The sequence below is a fragment of the Leptosomus discolor genome, chromosome 17 (genome assembly GCF_034619465.1).
Source record: "Leptosomus discolor isolate bLepDis1 chromosome 17, bLepDis1.hap2, whole genome shotgun sequence".
NCBI lineage: Eukaryota > Metazoa > Chordata > Aves > Leptosomiformes > Leptosomidae > Leptosomus > Leptosomus discolor.
Window position 1 is genome coordinate 7,248,239 of NC_141407.1, and position 17,487 is coordinate 7,265,725.

Consider the following 17,487-nt stretch of genomic DNA (forward strand, 5'->3'; position numbering starts at 1 on the left):
CTTCCTCAGGATCGCAACAGCCACTTCTGCTGTTCTCCACTATGAGACTGAAGTAAAGACAGATGGCAAAGGGGAAGGAACCCTTTAAAGTTTAGAGACAGTATTGTGTGTTAACCTCTGCAGTTTCGCACAAACCAACCCCTGCCCCAGGCTGGGCTCCCCAAGAGCCGCAGCTGTGCAGGGTGGAGCTCTGCACAGTGGCGGCTGTAGGACTGACCCACCGCCACCTGGGCTTCTTGACATCCTTCTGCCAGGGGAGATGGAGACACCAGGCCCTCCCCATGTCTCCTCCCTTCTCCAGTCAGTAGCACCAGCACCTTCTGTCACCCCTGCCCTGAAAACACGATCAGTGAAAACGGCTGAAGCATTTACCGCTTCAAGCCATGCCTCCACCTCGGGACCCTCTCCTGCCCTGTCCACACCCGGCCTTCTGGGCCAGCGTGAGTTTTATACGGTGAGGTTCACCGTGGCTTTCACAGCCCCACATCCTGCAGCATACCAGTTCTTCATCCCAACAGTCAATACCTCAGTAAACCCTGGAAATCTAGGAGGAGGGGAAGAGACAGTCTCCACTACCCGTGAGGCTTTATAAAAGCAGCAGCATAACTGAGGCTTTCAGGCCACGATCTCAGAGCATAAGCAGTTCAGAAAGCACTTTGGCAGTGCACCCATCTCTTTGGCAGGCTGAGCAGGAGGAGATGACTCAACTGCCTCTGGCTCCAGCAGCTTTTGGCCAAGTGCATCTGTGAGCTGTTGAGCTTGCCCTTGATCAGCAAGGTGGGAAGGCTGGCTCCCCACAAAGAGAAACACGGAGAGAATCTTGTAGCTACTCCAGCAGAATCAGTGGGGCGAGAGCCCTGAGTTAGACCACGTGGCCTAATGCAGATAAGTGAGGGACACACAACACCACCAACTGGGCAACAGCTGGGCAGGGGCCAGCAGCTCAGTCCTCCACCAGTTCTCAGTTCAGAGGGCTGGTGTCCGTTCCCAGTGATACGGGAAGGAAAAAAAAAGGTTTCTGCTTCTAAAAAAGCAGGTGGTGCTGCCAGAGTTCACACAGTAAACAAGTCGAATTTCACAGGCGGAGTGGGAGGAATTTACCACTCTAGTCCACACACAGTTGCAGGGAACAGGCCATTTTTACTCCAGTCGCATGCCTAACACCCCCTCCCTCCTCCCTAGCCCACCCCCTTTTTAAAAGCAAAACAAAAGCCCTCAGCAGACTGGAAGATTCTTGTTTACTAGGTGCCCACTATGCTGGGATCGTGAGCCGACTCTGGCAGCGGGGATCCTGTGCAGTGGTACAAGAAACAGTTCCCCCAGCAGCTGTAGCAGATGAGGAACAGGGCTGCCAGGAAGACCAAGGCACAAATCGTGCAAGGTTTCCGTTCCAGGAGGAAACTGAGCAGGTAGAAGCCCATGAACATCGAGTGGCTGAACCACAATGCCGGGTTGAGGGGCTTGGGTATGAGCAGGACTGGCAGCAGCCACTGGAGGCAGTACATGGTGGCTGGGGGGCTGGGGCCTTGTGGCAGCAGGGATCAAGTGTGCTCCAGAAGCGTCTCCAGCAACTCCTCCGGCGGGCAGGCTGCTCTGTAGGGAGGGGCAAAATGTCAGACTGTCAGAGAAACATGGGGAAAAAAGTCAACAGAGATTCTTCTCATACAGCTTCATTTACTCCCAAGCATCATATGCTGATGCCTGAGTTCCCAGTACTAAATTCTGGTGTGTCTTGGAGCTGGTGGAAAGTTTCCGCTGGGGACACGATTATCTGTTGCTGGTGTAGAAGCGTACCCCTTGCGTGCTCTGTTTCTTAGGCTTTTACCCAGACTAACAGTTGTGAGACTCTTTTCTTTAGCATAGTGCAGGAACAGAAAGGGAGAGGGGGAACCAAAGGAAAACAGGCTGCCACAGCCTTCCCTACGCGTGTATTTATCCGAGACCGTCCAAAGACTTGAGTGATGGTATAAAGAAATGCCCCTGAGGGGTAAGTGATCAGGTGTTACGAAAAAGTGTTCAGGAAGCATTAGTGTAAGAAGTGTCTAGGAAGCGTTACATGCACAAACTGCTTCCTCCCCAGACACAGACTCATTACAAAGCTTTCCAGCAGGACAGCACAAAATTTAATCTACAGATGTAGCTACCCAGGAAAGCCCTGACAGCGTCCAGGCTGCATAACAACGGGAAGGACAGTCCCTGCTTGAGGGATTTATAATCCTTGCCAATCAGCTAAAGTCAGATAAGACAAAGTATGTGAATAGACCAAAGAGGGGACAGTCTCAAAATGGCAATTTTCATAAGTGCTGTAAACACAGGATTTCCTCACTCGGATTATTATAAAGCCTTATGGAAACAGTGTGCTTTAAGGGCTTCTCTAACCAGGGATGGCAGCATGCTACAGGTCCAGAAAACACACTTCTACCTTTAACCACCACATCGACTATGCTAAGCTTGTGGGAATTTTTTCCTTCCTAAGCAGTACAAACATCTTCCTCTAAGAATTTCAGATGGCTTTAAAAATAAAAAATGTCTTACAGGTGTTTTGACAGAGCCAGAACAGTTGAAAGGGGGGCAGAAGAGTGGAGTCGAGCACTTTGGGGTACAGCAATAGCGGGTCAGGCTGGAAGATATCAGTATTGTTGGGAAGGGAGTAAACAGAAGCTTTCCTTCAGTTCCTGCAGTAGGGAAACCATGAGAAGAGGGTACTCCCAGCTTATTGCCCCAAAAAGGCAAAACCACGCAGGGCAATGCTGGAAAAGGGAAGAGCCTGGGAAGCGTGCTCTTCCCTGTTATCCTGCAGCAGCACATCGTGGTGACACGCAGCAACAGTGAAGGAAGCAGCTGCCAGCCAGAGCACAGCAAGACAGGCGAGAGGACAGCCCCAGCCTTGCAGGAGGCCTCACCCCCACCAAGCAGAGCCTGGTCAGAATGGGTTCTCGCAGGGATCCTTTCATCTGAAAACACTCAGCCATAGTGCTCTGTCAGAAGGGTGAAGGGCTGAGCTGAGCCTGTTAGGATGACAGCTGGGGGGTGGGAAGGTTAGTAGGATGAAGGAGTGAGAAGGTAAACAAACAGCACATTCCGCTGGCTCCCGTTGGCAGGAGAAGGGATTTCCTGGCGAAGGGAGAGAGAATAAGGGATTGCATGGAAAAGCCAAGAGAAAACCACACGTGGTTCTCTTCCAAAAAGCCACTGAGGTCAGACTTGTCTTACAGCTCTGTGAGCTTGTAGGTACCAAGCGGCTCTGCTGGCAGAAGCAGGAAGCACGCTGCCATCCACAGCGTTCTTAGCAGCAGGATCCATTTTAATGTCAGTGAGAGAGAATTCAGGCCAAAATCTCCACCGGGGCAAACAGACTAAGAGTATTTGGGGAAAGTGTGTTGTGCTGGAGCTCCTGCAGGAGTGTTCTCCAGCAGGGAGAGGGCAGCTGGGGTTCAATTAGTACAACTAAGCGGCAGTCAGGCAGCCACAGGATAAGGAAGAAGTTATTTTACACTGCAATATGCATCAAGTCAAGTCAAAGGAATAGAAGTCTCAATGTTAGTCCTGTTTTATGCAGGTCACTCGCTCGTATCTCTAAGGGCAAGTCTAGTCCCAACCCTTTTTCCCCATCTATAAACTGGAAATAAGGACTACTTATTTCATAACAAAGCGTGCTGTCTGCTAGCCTTTGTGAATTACTGAGGTGTTCCTGGAGTAAAAGTACTGCAGATGTATTAGATAACTTTTTTCCAAGGGGAAGAATGAAAAGATTTAACAACAAATATTTGAACAGAAATGTAATTAAATCCCATCACCCAACCTTTTAGTTCAGATTGCACTGCATACAACAAAGTTGTACCAAATCAATGATCTGCAGCCGCCTTAATCCTCCTGAAATGTTACCTCCTTGGAAGTTCCCTACAGTCTTTCTCTCCCAAGCGCTCCAAACATTGAGCAGTACAAATCCCAGCATACACATCATGTCATGCTTTTGCAAATCCCTCTTTGAACGAGTTACCCATTTTTAAATATTAGTATTTCCTGCAAAAGTCAGTTGCTTGTAGCAATCAATGCAACCACTCTGCAGAATAAAGAACCATTTAATAGTGGTTATTTTTGCTATGAAGTTTCAATGTCAATACCCTTCAATCTGCAAACCTCTTGGCCTTCTAACAAACGCAGACGTTCGAAGAGCTAGTCTTGTATCTGGGGTCAGTTTCCTGGTATTTTCGCATGCTCCTTCGCTATCATAAATCCACCCGTTAAAGGTTGAAAACCCTTTGTCTGCTTGTTCAGACCTTACTACGGCAGCTGTTAAGCCACCAGTGTCCGTGAGGAACTTCCCCAGCAGATGCCACAGAAACAGTCACCCAGGCTGGCAGCAGAAAGCTCTGCAATAAAAGACTGAGTAACCTTTTCTTTGGGGGGTGGCGGTGCCAATCTCCCCCGCTCCCAGAAGCTGAAGTTTCTGTTTGGAAATGAAAAGACACATTGTCCAGATAAAAATCTCTCAACATCTGTGTATCCCACAGCTGACCCTAGATAAGGTACCTACTGCCAAAGACTTCTGCAGCCCTATCTTCCTTGAGGACCTTCCACTAGTAAGATACATATTCTTCCTAGCTCTTCCCTGGAGATTCCTTTATACAGCTGGCAAGGAGACTGTATTCTCTTTCCACGCTATCGATCAGAGAGCAGCAGTGTCTCCTGCTATCAACTCTTCACCGAGCAGGGAACCAGCACTCTCCTTGGCGCTCAGGACAGGCAGTCCCTTCTCGAAGCCATAACAATACTCAGTTTTGCCTAGATTCTCAAGCAAGGTGAAACTTGCAAATGAAAAATTCCTGCCTTGTTGTCTTTGTCCCCTCCTTATGATCCAAGGTACAGATTACCACGTCCCAGAGCAAATGAGAACCCGTCACCCAACAACATTTCTACCAGCTCCCTGTTTCACAACCGCATCCTGCTTTTCCTCAACCAGTTGCTCTTGTTCTCCTCTGCCTGACTCATCTCTTTCCTTAGCCAGTCCGGTGTCCTGCTATTCCCAAGACTTCTCCCATGCTCCTGCTCAGGTCATCTGACTTGGCGGCCACTCGTGTTTACTAGACAGCTCCATTTCATCGCACCACCGCTGCCTCCTCTCGCTCCTCTGCAGCTCCCAGAGCCACTTCAACTTGCTGCAGACCCCTCAGCAGCAGCGAGCAGGCGATGCTCCCGCTCTCTCCGCTGTCAGCGCTCAGCAGCTCCATCTGATCAACTTGTGCTGCTGAAGCCTCCTCCCTGCCAGTTCCTGCAGGCAGAGGAGCAGCCTGGGGAGGTTCCCTGTGCACCTCGTTAGTAAGCAAACACCAATGCTTTTCCACATGCTTATTAATCGGCTTTCATCGCGCTCACAGCCCTTCCTTCTGTCATCTTCCCTCCCAAGACCATTCAAAACCAGCAGGTCCTACTGGTGCATGTTTGTGGGAAGGATTTCCAAATTCCAGTGCAAGGGTAGCGGCACACCTTTCCCAGACAGAAACAAAACTTTAATTATGACAAGTCAAAAGAGAGTAGCACAGGGCAAGTCTGTAGTGCTTTACAATGGACCAGTCAATTTTAGAGTAAATCCATCTGAGGAGCTAGCGAGCTGTTCCTTGATATTCTACAAGTATATTCAGCAACTAAAGCGAGGCTGAGAGGTGTTCCTACACCATAGGCTTCATACAGCAGGATGCCAACACCAAGTCTGTACCTTTCTCAAGAATGTCTTAATTCCTTAACAGTCCATTTACCCTGACAGAGGAGAATAATCAGCCGGCTTTCACTAAGCACTTAGAAGGTAAGCTTGTTCAGACCTTACTATGGCAGCTGTTAAGCCACTAGTGTCCGTGAGGAACTTCCCCAGCAGATGCCACAGAAACAGACACCCAGGCTGGCAGCAGAAAGCTCTGCAATAAAAGACTGAGTAACCATTTCTTTGGGGGGTGGCGGTGCCAATCTCCCCCGCTCCCAGAAGCTGAAGTTTGTTTGGAAATGAAAAGACACATTGTCCAGATAAAAATCTCTCAAGTTACACAGTGCACATAAACTTAGGAGTAAGCCTCAGGGACTTGCACTGCGTTTCCTACTGAAAAGGCTCACCTGTAGTACAGTTTGCTTGGAATTGTTTAAATCAAAACTCTGCCACAGCCACATAGCTTGAACTGATGTGGGCAGTGCTTCATGCGTTCAAAACCAGCTCTCAAATACCACGCAGCACCCAAAACAGCTGCTAAAAATACACAATACCCAAAGCACTGGGGGGGAAAAAAGGGGTGAAAGAGCTATCAAGTGACAAGTTTGAGTTCAGCTAAGAAAAGCAACAGCAGACCAGCTTTCTATGTGCCAACCCACTCTTAAAAAAAACCCAAACCATAACTGTTCAAACTTTAGACCTATTTGCAGTATCAGGGATTTAACTTCTTCAGGGTGGTTGGTCTTTTTTTTTGCCTTGCTGCTATTTTTTCTACTTTTTAAGAGCTTTATCTGCTGGTATGACTCAGCTGGAAAAAGTGAGTCTTCAATTTTTGGCAAAGGCCTTACCCCAGTCTTTGATAAGTTCATGCCTTGAACACTTGATGGAGACTCAGAAATGGTGCAATATAATTGCAGTTTCCAAAACAGCAGCAAACCCTTGACTAACCAAGCCTCAGGGCTATGAAGTGTTCTGATTTCTCAAGCTAGAGATAAGCCAAAGCAACTAATTTCATGAAAAGCAGGCTCTTTGTTGAGCCACACTTTTCACCACTTCCATAGCTGCTCTCTGAGCTTCGTTACTGACTGGGGGACCGATCAGCCCGTGTCCAGAGGCAGAGCAGTGCCTCCTCCAGCGGGACTGCAGGGCACTCAGCACCAGGGTGAATAAACCTCCATCTGGGAGCAGGAAGGCAGTAGCAAGATCCGTGTTTCTCTCCGCAGTAAATCACAGGGACAGAACCTGAAGTCGGCCAGCTCCGTGGTGGGCAGAGATGTCACCTCAAGTATTGCTACTTTCATTTGTACTGCTTTATGAATTCTCAGTGCTCCTTGTTCCTGCCCTCTGTTTAACTGCCAAAGATCATGAATTCCCAACCCATTCCCAGTTTCCTGAAAAACATAATTATTTTTATTTTTAATTTGGATGTTTTCTCCACCTTTTGTGGCTTTCACAGGCTTCAGAAGTGTGAATACAGCCTGATAAAGGCCAGCTTTCTGCATCATGGGTAAAGAGAGGCAAAAACGTGATATTGGCAAGGGGTCCTGTGGAGTTATGATACAGACGCTGGGAAGGCAAAACTTACCCCGCTATGACAGTATTTGCAAGATCAACTGTAACGTTTCAGTACAGGGGTAATGAAGTCGAGGAGGGTTCAGTGTGGTGTGGACTGCATTTGAGAGCTTCGGGTTTAATTTTCTCTTGCACTCGCACGTTTGGGATGTACCGAGCAGCGCTTGTACCACAGAACGGCTTGTAAACTTGCTTTGCTACCGGCTCAAAGCGTCCGCGGGGTCGCAGGGAAGGGGCCGGGCCGGGCCGGGCCGGGCCGGGCGCAGCAGCACTGCGGAGCGCCGTGCTCCCGGCCGGACAAAGGGATGTCAGAGCCGAGGCTTGCTCTGGGGAGAGATGGACCTGGGCTGGCTTTTGGGGACGAGCTGCTCCTGACTGCGGGCAGAGGTACAGAGGGGAGGGAAAGGAGTCGGGGAGGCGCACGCAGTGTTGCTATTTTCACGGCAGGCTGGCGATAATCGGATGGAACCGGCTCCGCCGTAACCCACGCGCGCCTGGCTACGGGAGCGCGGCTCCCCCGCCGTTACCGCTCCGGGAACCCCCCCCGAGCGCTTCCTCCCGGTCCCCAAAGTTAGCGAATCGTCACCCCCGGCTCCGGCAGACCCCCGCTGACAGCACGAACGCCGCGCCGAGGCCGGCCGGGACGCGGATCGCTTCGAGGGGGCTCCTCACCCCGCGCCGCCCGCTCCCCTCCGCCCCCCGCGGCCCGTACTCACGGCGCGGTGGTGCCGCCGCCTCACGCCGCCATCCCGGTGCCGCCGCCTCACGCCGCCATCCCGGGGCCGCCTCCGCCGCGGGCCCGTCCGCGCCGCGCCCTGAGGAGGGGAGGGAGAGGCCGCCCTGGGAACCGGCCGCGCCGCCCGGGGGACGCCCCCCGCCCGCCGCCTGCGCGCCCCGACAGGGCGCCGCCGTCCTACCAGGACCCCGCCGCGGCTGCCCGCCGCCCGCCTGCCCCGAGCACGGCCCGGCCCGGCCCGGCCCGACCCGGCCTCGCCACGTAACCGCTCCGCCGCGGGCCCGCGCTCCGGCGGCGGCGGAGGGGTGCGGGGAGGAACGGCCGCTCCGTCAGGCGGCGCCGCGGCAGCCCCGCGGGGCGAGCAGTGCGCCTGCGCGGCGGCGGGCGGCGGCGGGCGGCGGCGCGGCGGCGGGCGGCGGCGCGGCGGGGGGTGGGCGCGTCCCTCGCCCGGTGCTTTTTGACCGTTTTCTTGCTTTTATTTTTTTTTAAAAAATTTATTTATTTTTAAATTTAAAGTCCCGTCTGAACGCTTCTGTGCCCCGCGTGGCGTGCTGGCTTGCGGGCTCGTTCTGCAGGGCGCTGCGCGGGGCCTGCAGGGCGCTGTGCCCCGCGCTGGCTGTAGGCCCTTGCCGGCTGCTCGCCCGGTGCGGCGGCCTCGTGGCGGGCTTGTGGCGGCCTCGTGGCACGCTTTGCTGCACGGCACGCTGTTCACATGGAGCTTTGCGTGCCCTTTGCGTTGCTGTCCGCCTGCTTTCTCGCAGGGTGCTGCGTGCAGCGTGCGTGACCCCCTGCGGGGCGGCCGCCCCCGGCCCGCTCTCTCCCGCGGTGCGTGCTGTTTGCAAGCTGTGCGTGGCACGCGCGTGTCCTTGCGCATCACCGCACGCTGTTCATGTGCTCACGGTGTCGGCAGTGTGTGGCACGCCCAGTCCAGGCTTTCCCGCGTCCCGCCGCATGCTGGTTTTAGGCTCGGTGGCACGCTGCTGCCTTGTCCCCCACGGCAGAGCGCTTTTGCTGCTGACTCGGCCCTCTTGAGCCCCAAGGGGCCCCAGTTTTTCATGCTGCAGTAGGGCGGGCACCTGCCACCGTGTGACCACCCGTTGCCCAGTCCCTTCCTGGTGCTGCCTCAGCCCCAGAGCAGAGGTGGCTGCGCAGCCTCTCCCCTTAAACGCTTTTATTTCTGGAGTCGCTTGCTGGCAGTCCTCTGGCCGAGTGTCCCTGGGCTGGCAGCAAAGCCCAGGCTGCTGCAAGCACCCCAGCCCTTTTCTCTGTAGACACCCAGCAGCAGGTTACCGAGCACAGCCCAGCCGTGCCCAGCCCCAAGAGGCTGTGCACAGAAGGGTGAGAAACAGCCCAGGAAAAAAAAAAAAAAAACACATAAGATTTGGGGGTTTCCCAGCCCTTTAAAACCCACCCAGCCAGGGTGCGGGGCTGCCTGCATTTCCCTCAGGGTTTTCCCCTTGGCTGGCCCACGTGTTTGATGGGACAGACTCCCTCGATGGGACAGACTCCCTAGATGGCCCAGCAAGTGTGAATCCAGCCCGGGCCTGTTTCCCTCCTGCTTTGCCACTCTTCTACAGGCTGTTTAAATTCCTGCTTCACAGCACTGCATGGGAATGGCCCTGAAGCCCTTGGCTGATGCCAGCTCTGACACCCGTTGCCCATGGTGGCTCCCGGCTGGCCCCAGGGCAGGCTGCCCTTGTCATCCTTGGCGCAGGCACCTTTCTTCCTGCAGAAGGGACGGTCAGTTTGCAGCAGCACCTTGTTTCTTGTACTGTTTTTAGCTGGTTTGGCTTGTGGTGCCAGCTGCATCCGTGGGTGCTGGCCTTGGGGAGACTTTGCTGGATCCCCCCTAACGCCCAGAGCACGCAGGCTTCCCCTGGGGAGCCGAGCTGGGGGACCTTGGCTGCTCTGAGCTGCTCCGGTCCATGCTGATGGTTGCAAGTCTGCAGGATTTATCCTGGACCCAAACTGAAACAACCTGAGGTCTCTAAATCCTTTTGCAAACCGTAACATGGTGCCTCACGCCTGAGCCTCCTGACTGCGTCCCCCTGCCCTGCGAGAGCTGTGCACTTGCTCGGGTTTGGTTTGGCTGGAGCTCCAGCTTGCTGTAAAGTGATTCCGTTCCGCACGGGAAACCCAGCTGGCGGAGCTGGGGCCAGCCCCGGGGCGTCCTGGGCAAGCAGGGACAGAGGGATCGTCCCAAACCCGGGTATTTCGGCAGCTCTACAGGCTGCACGGAGCCATCCAGTGGAGTGGATCCGTAAGGAGCTGCAGAGAGAAGGGCATCTCGAGTAGGGAAGGGAACAGCAATCCCAGGCCAGTGGGAACAGACGGTTCTGTGCAGGAGGCAACGGGGGTTCTGGGGTCTTTCTGTTCCAGCGGAAGCTTTTAAAGGACCTCTGGCTGTGCTTTGCTTTGATTCTGGGGAATATTTCTTCTAATGATTGCCTTGTGCTTTAGCTGCTTGTAGGCAGCTGTTCCTGTCACAAAAGCCACATCCAAGAGGCAAAGGATGCACCCCTGAAAACGGCACCATCAAAGCCCGAGCAGCACCACCAGCGTCCTCTCGCTGCTCTGTGTGAGCACAAAATACCTTGTATTTTAGGAAAATAACTGAAAAGCGCAGTGGTGCCGGTGTTCTTGCATTTCCAGCCCAGGGCTCTGGGAGGGCTGAGGCTGCTGCCCACCAGCAAAGCCTGGCTGGCCGCAGCTCAGCACTTGATCTCAGCTGAGCCCAGAGGCTCCCCGAAGCTTTGGGGACACCGCGGGTGCAGGGGAGCCGTCAGGCAGACGTGCAGAAATGGTACTGAGGAGGCAGAGGAGGATCTTGTGCTGCAGCAGAGGTATGAGCATGTGGAGGGGTTTCAAAACGCTGCAGGAAGCTGAGAGCAAGAGAAGCTTTTTCCTGAGAAAGAAAATAAACCCTTGCCGTGGCTGAGGGGACAGACACACCCCATGGCCGACAATTAATTTGCAAACTGGCTCAAATGTGGTGAAGCGTGGCAGGAGGGAGCTGTGAAACACGGCAGCTGTGGAAGGCGAGATGGTAGAGCAGATGAACCCATCTCTGTCTGCATCTCCTCCCAGCAGACTGAGGTAGCCTGCTAGAGACTTAGCAGCTCACAGAGTCTTACAGGGTCAACTCTGCCTGCAGAGCTGAGAAAGTAAAACCCACCGGGAGCAGCGCAAACGTACAAACCAGCTCAAGTTTACTTCCAGCATCGTTCCCAGCACATAAGTTACACCTCTCCCCAACAGAAGTCTCAACCTTTCCCAATCCCGTAGCGGTGCAGTTCAGCAGTCAATGGGCTTGGAGCCGTTCCCCACCTTAATGACGGAGGCGATCTCTCCGCTTATTGGATCCCGAGGAGAGATCCCAGCAGCACAACGGAGCAGGCTGCTTCCAGCAAAGACAAGAGGCAGCAGTGCTCTGCTCCTTGGGTCTCCCCACAGAGCCCCGCAGCCGGCACCGCCTGCCCTGGCTTCTCTCAGAGCGGGGGCACCCCCCGGAATTTGCGGATGACGTTGGCCAGCCGCTTGGCCAGCCCGCCCCGGCTCGGCTCTTCCACGTGAAACGTCCTGGTCAGCAGGTTGTAGAAGGAGCCGTAGCACACGGCCACCACGGTGCAGGTCAGGCAGATGACGTTGTAGGGCATGCTGAAGTCCGGTGTTGGCAAGTTCACCAGCAGCGGCTCCGTGTACAGGCGCACGAAATAGCTGGAGCCATCAGCAGATGGAAACCTGGAGAGCGGAAGCAGAAACAGGAGCATCAGCCCACGCAGGACGGGGCTTCGCACCCACCAGGCGGGATGACAGCGACCAGCAGCCCGCTGGCGCTGCAGGACGGCCCCGCGGCCCCGCACAGGCGCACTCACAGCGAGGTGAAGAGAGGGCTCTGCTCCACGTCCACGTCCTTCATCGCAATGACGCTGGGCACCAGGGCACTAAGCACAGACGAACTAAGGAGACAAAGGACGTGCTAGTGTCAGTCCTGCCAGCACAGGGACAGCAAGTTTTTCCCGTCCCCAGAGGCCTGGGCAGCAAGTCCCCCATGAGGCCCAGGAGGGGATGAGGAGCTGAGGTATGTCGTCACCTGACGTAAAAGCCGTGATTGGGGTCAGGCGTGTACTCTGTCCACTTCAATAAGGCCCTCTCAAACTGGATGGTGATCTTGGTGACGGAGTTGGCTGGCAGCTGGATCAGCATTTCCAAGAGGTGAGGCCGTCTCCGGTCCTGGGCTGGCTGGTAATGGATATAACCTAACCCCAGAGAGACATGTCAGTGGCACCAGGGGGACTTTGTCCAATCTCATATTGCCTGGACATCTCCTGTGGGGTAGGCGCTGCTTCTACTGTCCTGTGAGAGGTTTTCTGGGCAAGTGAAGGTGCAGAGGTAGGAAAAAGCATGTGTTAAAGCTGAATCTGGCTGGTCTTTAGAGCTGACGACCCATGAAAGCCAGGTGTTCACAAGGAAAGGTACAAATGCAAAATAAGACCCAGCCATCAGTTTTAAATCGAGCCTCCTTTACTACAAAAATCAATTCACTTTGGTTTAGACCCTTGTTGTATGATGAAACACCATCCACATGCCTCTTATAGAGCAGACTTTAACAAAGTCTCATCTGCTGTAAGCGCTGAACTGAAGGCTAGAAAAACACCCTAAGTTGTTTTGTTTCCCAGTCCAGTTTCCCAGTGATCACTGGGGCCCGAGAGAGGAACTAAACCATCTCTGGAATGAGCCGCTTGTGCCAAGGGAATCGGGTGGCATGTGGCACCGGGCGGGTTCACTTACTGGGCTTGTTCTCCTTCCCCTTCGTGACGATAGTCAGCGTGTGCACGTAGAGCCGCAGGTACCACGGCACAGCCTCCAGCAGGAGCACCGGGAAGGCCCGGTACGGGTGGGTGTTGTAGACGAGCGTGCTGATCTCCCCGGTCTGCAGCCCGTATCCACTCACGTAGCGCTGAGCGTGGAGCACGGGGGTCGGCAGCTCCGCTGCAGAACAGAGAAGGACACAGGGCCGGGGCGCCATGCCAGGCGGGTTTTAGGCCTGGAGCCCTGGCCAGAGGCGCAGGCGGAGTGAAGTTCTGGTGACTCACAGCTGTCTTGGGGCCGCTTCCACTTCAGCTGCACGTTGAGGCTCCGCGATGTATTGAAGAGCGAGGGGCTCAGCAGGTCATAGACAGCATAGGTTCTCTTGTCTCCCTGGACAACAGCTTCATGGACAGATGCCGGAGGGGGTGTCACTTCCAGTAACTCCTGTTCCTGAGAAAGCACATGGAGCATGAAAGGAAAAGGGCCCCTTGAAGTAACTGGCAGCGCTGGGCAAAGCCCAGGCTGGCCCTGAGCTTTCCCACCCAACAGCCAGCTCAGAGCTCTTACTAACACGACCGCACTCATCCCCGCAGCCCTGCTCAGAGGAGGGAAACCACCTCCCTTCGTCGGCCCCAGAGGGCTCCTGGGGGCCCAGCCATGCGGGGGGTGGAGGCGAGGATGTCTGAGCCACACGGAGCGGGACAGGGGGCTCCCTGCTCCGCGAGCCTTACCTTGTTCTTAGGGGAGATGTCAACGTAGACTTTGCTCTGGGATGCCAGAGGACACGCATCGGTAAGCGTGCGAGAGAACATCTTGAAGAGGGACCAGTCTGTGGGACACAAAGTCAGCAGCAGGCAGGGAAGTGCTGCAGGCTGGGGGCACTCAAGGACCACAGCGTGCTGCCGCCGAGCTTACCTTTCTTCCCTTGACCGCTGGAAAAGGTGTCAAAGACCACAGTGAGGGTCTGTCTGAGCTCCCAGGACACAGCCAGGCAGGAAGCATCCTGGATAAGAGAGAGACAGACAGCTCTGATCACACCTTCTGGAGGGGCAGGACACCAGGACAGAGCTGGAACTCCACCGGGACTGCAAGAATCCCATCAGGATGCAGGTGAGGCCAGAGAAGCAGGACGGCAGCTGTGTTAGAAGCCACTGCAGGGGAGCTGGGCAAACCCGTGTGTCACCTTGCAGTGTCACAAGAAGACTCTGGATTTTCTCTTGGGGGGTGCTGCCGCAGGGAGCCCCGAGCCTGGCGCTTACCCTGCAGATGGGGCGGATGTGCACTGCCTGCGAGTGGTAGCTGCTGTGGAACAAGCGCTCGGCCTTCAGCAGCACAGCAAGCCCAGCCTGCAGGGAGAAAGGGAGAAACTGAGCCCTAGGTCTGTCCTCTGCTCCCACCGAGGGAAAGGCTTTGCTGAGACTTCCCAGTGCATGCTCCCGGGTTGCTGTGGGGAGCCCAGCTCCATCGGGAGCGGCCAACGAGGCTGCAGGACTGGCCATTACCTTTGAGCCACACGGGAGCAGCTTCTTCCAAGGCGTGAGGTTCTCTGTGCAGACGACCTCCCGGGGCAGGACGGCATATCGCAGAAGATGGTGATCTGTCCCTGGGCAGGGAGGTGGAGGGTCAACAGGCCGATACCACTACAGGTATGAGAGCAGCAGACCTGTTCCACCCCCCAGTGCACCCCACCACCCTCTCAATATACCCATAATGCCACAAACTTAATCAGGAATAGATCCCACTCTGTTCAGAGTGATTTGGAAAGAACAAGTAAGGGTATCTTCTAGCAGATTTTTTCATGAAGGCCTTAAATCCTCTAGTCCTCACTAGTTTGTAAAATACTTTTCAGATAGACAGATGAGGGCCTGGGAGCAGCTGTCACATACTGCTTGTGGGCTTCCTTTGACCAAATCAATCCTCATTTGTAGGGAGAGGAAATGCTTCCAGGAGGAGGTTAACAGACCCTGTGGTACACACCAGACCTAGAGCTGTTGCCAGGACCTGCCCCGAGCCTCCCCGCAGTGGCAGGAGGCAGAACTAAAACTAGAGGCAAGAGTGAGAGGGCAGAGCCGGGCAGCCAAGCGCAGGCTGGGCTCACCGTTGGCTAAGCCCAGGGGCTTGAAGGATGCTGTTGGAGTGACTGTGTTGGTTGAGTCAATGAAGTTGAGAGAAGCACAGAATATTCCCGAGAGGATGTTACTCAGTTCTTTCCAGGCTTTGTCAACACTGTGTGAGAACAGATACCAGAGGTTACTCAGCAGCTTGAATCCTTGGAACAACAAGGGTTAAGTCAGTAACATTCAATAAATACGCTGGAGTGACCACGCTGGCTTTCAGAAGCCGGCTGCAAGGAGCGCGCAGGCAGAGGCTGCTGGTTGTGCACTCTCCAGCAACCTTGGTGTTTTATTCTAACGCTCGAGATCTGGGGGACGTTCACCACACGGGCAGCCCCTGGGCTGGCGGGGCTCCACGCAGCCAGCGACCTGGTGGTGGGTGCCGCTGGTACGCGAGGAGAGGGGCTAGGAGAGCAGGGAGGTGACGTGCGGTGTATGGGGCAGGGGCTGTGAGACAGAAAGCAACACCTCGGTGCAGCTCTGAAGGCTGACCAGACAAACTGGCAGCGCTGCAATGGGCCACTTGTAGGGAGGAGAGAGCTCTGTGAGCCCACGCAGAGCGACTGCAGCTCAAACAGGGGCTGTGTGCTGAGGGAAGTGGTGACGGGTATTGGGTGGGAGTCCAAGGCAGTGAGTCACAGCTGAGAGGTCAAGATATAACCCCGTGGTATCAGCGCAGTAAGGGGTTTGTCATCACAGAGCCCACAAGCGAATTACTTGTTCTTTTAGTGAACAAGGTTTGCCCTCGGCATCACATCCTGCCCCGGCACCAAGCGGGGCTACGTTCTGCTTTTCCTGAGAGCTGCTTCTGGGGCTGCAGGTTCTTCATTCCAGCAGACATTTCCCAACCTAGGAGGGCCCCCCCACACACTGTGTGAGAGTCGGGGCTGCAGGGGGGACCTGGAGGGACAGACCCAGGGCAGGGGTACCTACTCGGTGACGGTGGGCTGGAACCAGACCCAGAGCTCGGCACCAGCGGGTGCCTGGAGGGGCGGCTGCCCCCAGGCCCGGGTGCGCCAGAAGCCCTGGGTGAGGGCGAGGTGGAGCTCCCGCACGCCCAGCGCCGCCACCAGCCGCCCCAGCGCCTTCGGGAAGAGCCTGTAGTGAGAGACTGCGGGCGGCGTTAGCCCCTGCTCACCCCATCCCCCCCGGCCCTCGCCCCTGACGTCACACCGGGACGTCATCCCCCCCTGCTCGCGTTGTCACACGCAGCCCGCTCGCATCACCACACCGAGCCCCCCGTGCCGGTGTCCCCGCGGCCCCCGCAGCCTCGCCCTGCCCTGTTCCCGCGCCCCTCAGCGCCCCGCAATGCAGCCACCGCACCCCCGCTCCTGACGTCATTCCCCAGCGCGGTAACGTCATCGCCCCAATGCAATCCATCACGGCGCGTCGTCACCCCGCGGAATAGCCCCGCCCCCTGCGCCGGGCCCCAGCCAATAGCGGCCCGTCCTGCCCGCCCCGCCCTACCTGCGCCCCGCTGCAGGTCGGCGTCCCATCGCGTGCGGAACTGGAAGGTGGCGGCCACGTCGCCGGCGGGCAGCGGGCTCAGCAGCAGCTCCTCCCGCAGCGCGTCCCGCCGCGCCCGCCCCGCGCCCGCCCGCCCGGGCCCAGGCCCCAGCTCCGCCGCCAGCAGCAGCAGCAGCACCAGCGCCGCCGCCAGCATCCCGCCGCCCCCGCCCCGCCGCTCACTTCCGCTTCCGGCCGCCCGGCCAATGGCGGTCGCTTCCGGGGTCGCCATGGAGACGCGGCGCCGCCGCCGCGGCTCGGCCTCGCCTCCCGTCCGTCGGGGTGAGGGCCCGGCCCGGGATCGCGGGGTCTTCGTCTGGGAGTCGGCGGCGAGCCGAGGAGCGGCTGCAAGGAGCAGGTCCGGAGCCTGGAGCCCGGCCCGGGGGGAAGCGCCTGCGTGGCTGTGCCTGCGCCCGGCCGAGGGAGGGAGTCCGGCAGCGGCTGCCCCAGCCTAAGGGCGGGAGCGTCCCTTTTGTGGGGTGTCCCCCCGGGGGCTCCCTCCCCCCGGCTTTTGAAATCGGGGAAGCTCTTGTGCGGCCCAAGCTTGGGGGTTCGCTGCAAGGGCTTGCTGTGTGCATGAGGGCTGCTGTGCAAGGACTGCGCCCGTGCCCGGCGTGACGGCCTCTTCCCAGCTCTTCCTGCTGCTGCCTGCTCTCCCTCTCTCCTTGACGGCTCCTTTCCGGAGGGCAGCGTCTATCTGCGGGCGCAGAGCCGTCCGGAACACCCTGCTGCCACCGGCTGCCAGCCCGGGGCCAGGCCAGGAGGAAACAAACGGCAGCTGCAGCAAGGCAGCGATGGGGGTGGCAGTCCCCTGGAGCTCACAAGGCCTCCTGCCCTGGCCGGTCGTTCCTGGGGAGCTCCAGCCAGTCTCATGAAGGGCTGGCTGATGCAGGAGGGAGTGCAGTAAAGTCTGGGAAGCAGCCGGGGTGCGGAGCACTCCCTGGCTCCTGTTGCTTATCTCCCAGGCTCCTTTCCTCGTGGGGGTGACCGCGGTTGTGCTGACAAAGCCAGAGCAGGGACAGCGCTTTCCTGGCCTGCAGCCACTGATA

At 56.6% G+C, this 17,487-nt stretch overlaps 2 protein-coding genes across 2 annotated transcripts; both read right to left on the bottom strand.

The window, feature by feature from the left end:
* Positions 1-1,221: 1,221 nt before the first annotated feature.
* On the bottom strand, positions 1,222-8,023 carry BLCAP (BLCAP apoptosis inducing factor). The gene is made up of 2 exons (XM_086474759.1): positions 7,987-8,023; positions 1,222-1,593 (listed from the first exon to the last, which is right to left on the bottom strand). Exon 2 carries the CDS (start codon positions 1,503-1,505, stop codon positions 1,242-1,244), a length of 264 nt encoding a protein of 87 aa, XP_086330885.1. The 5' UTR covers positions 1,506-1,593; positions 7,987-8,023; the 3' UTR covers positions 1,222-1,241.
* A 3,170-nt stretch (positions 8,024-11,193) lies between these two features.
* PIGT (phosphatidylinositol glycan anchor biosynthesis class T) lies at positions 11,194-16,595 on the bottom strand. The gene is made up of 12 exons (XM_086474562.1): positions 16,400-16,595; positions 15,866-16,043; positions 14,917-15,044; positions 14,321-14,421; positions 14,078-14,164; positions 13,734-13,821; positions 13,550-13,647; positions 13,103-13,268; positions 12,798-12,998; positions 12,100-12,265; positions 11,882-11,965; positions 11,194-11,747 (listed from the first exon to the last, which is right to left on the bottom strand). Exons 1-12 carry the CDS (start codon positions 16,593-16,595, stop codon positions 11,495-11,497), a joined length of 1,746 nt encoding a protein of 581 aa, XP_086330688.1. The 3' UTR covers positions 11,194-11,494.
* Positions 16,596-17,487: the final 892 nt, after the last annotated feature.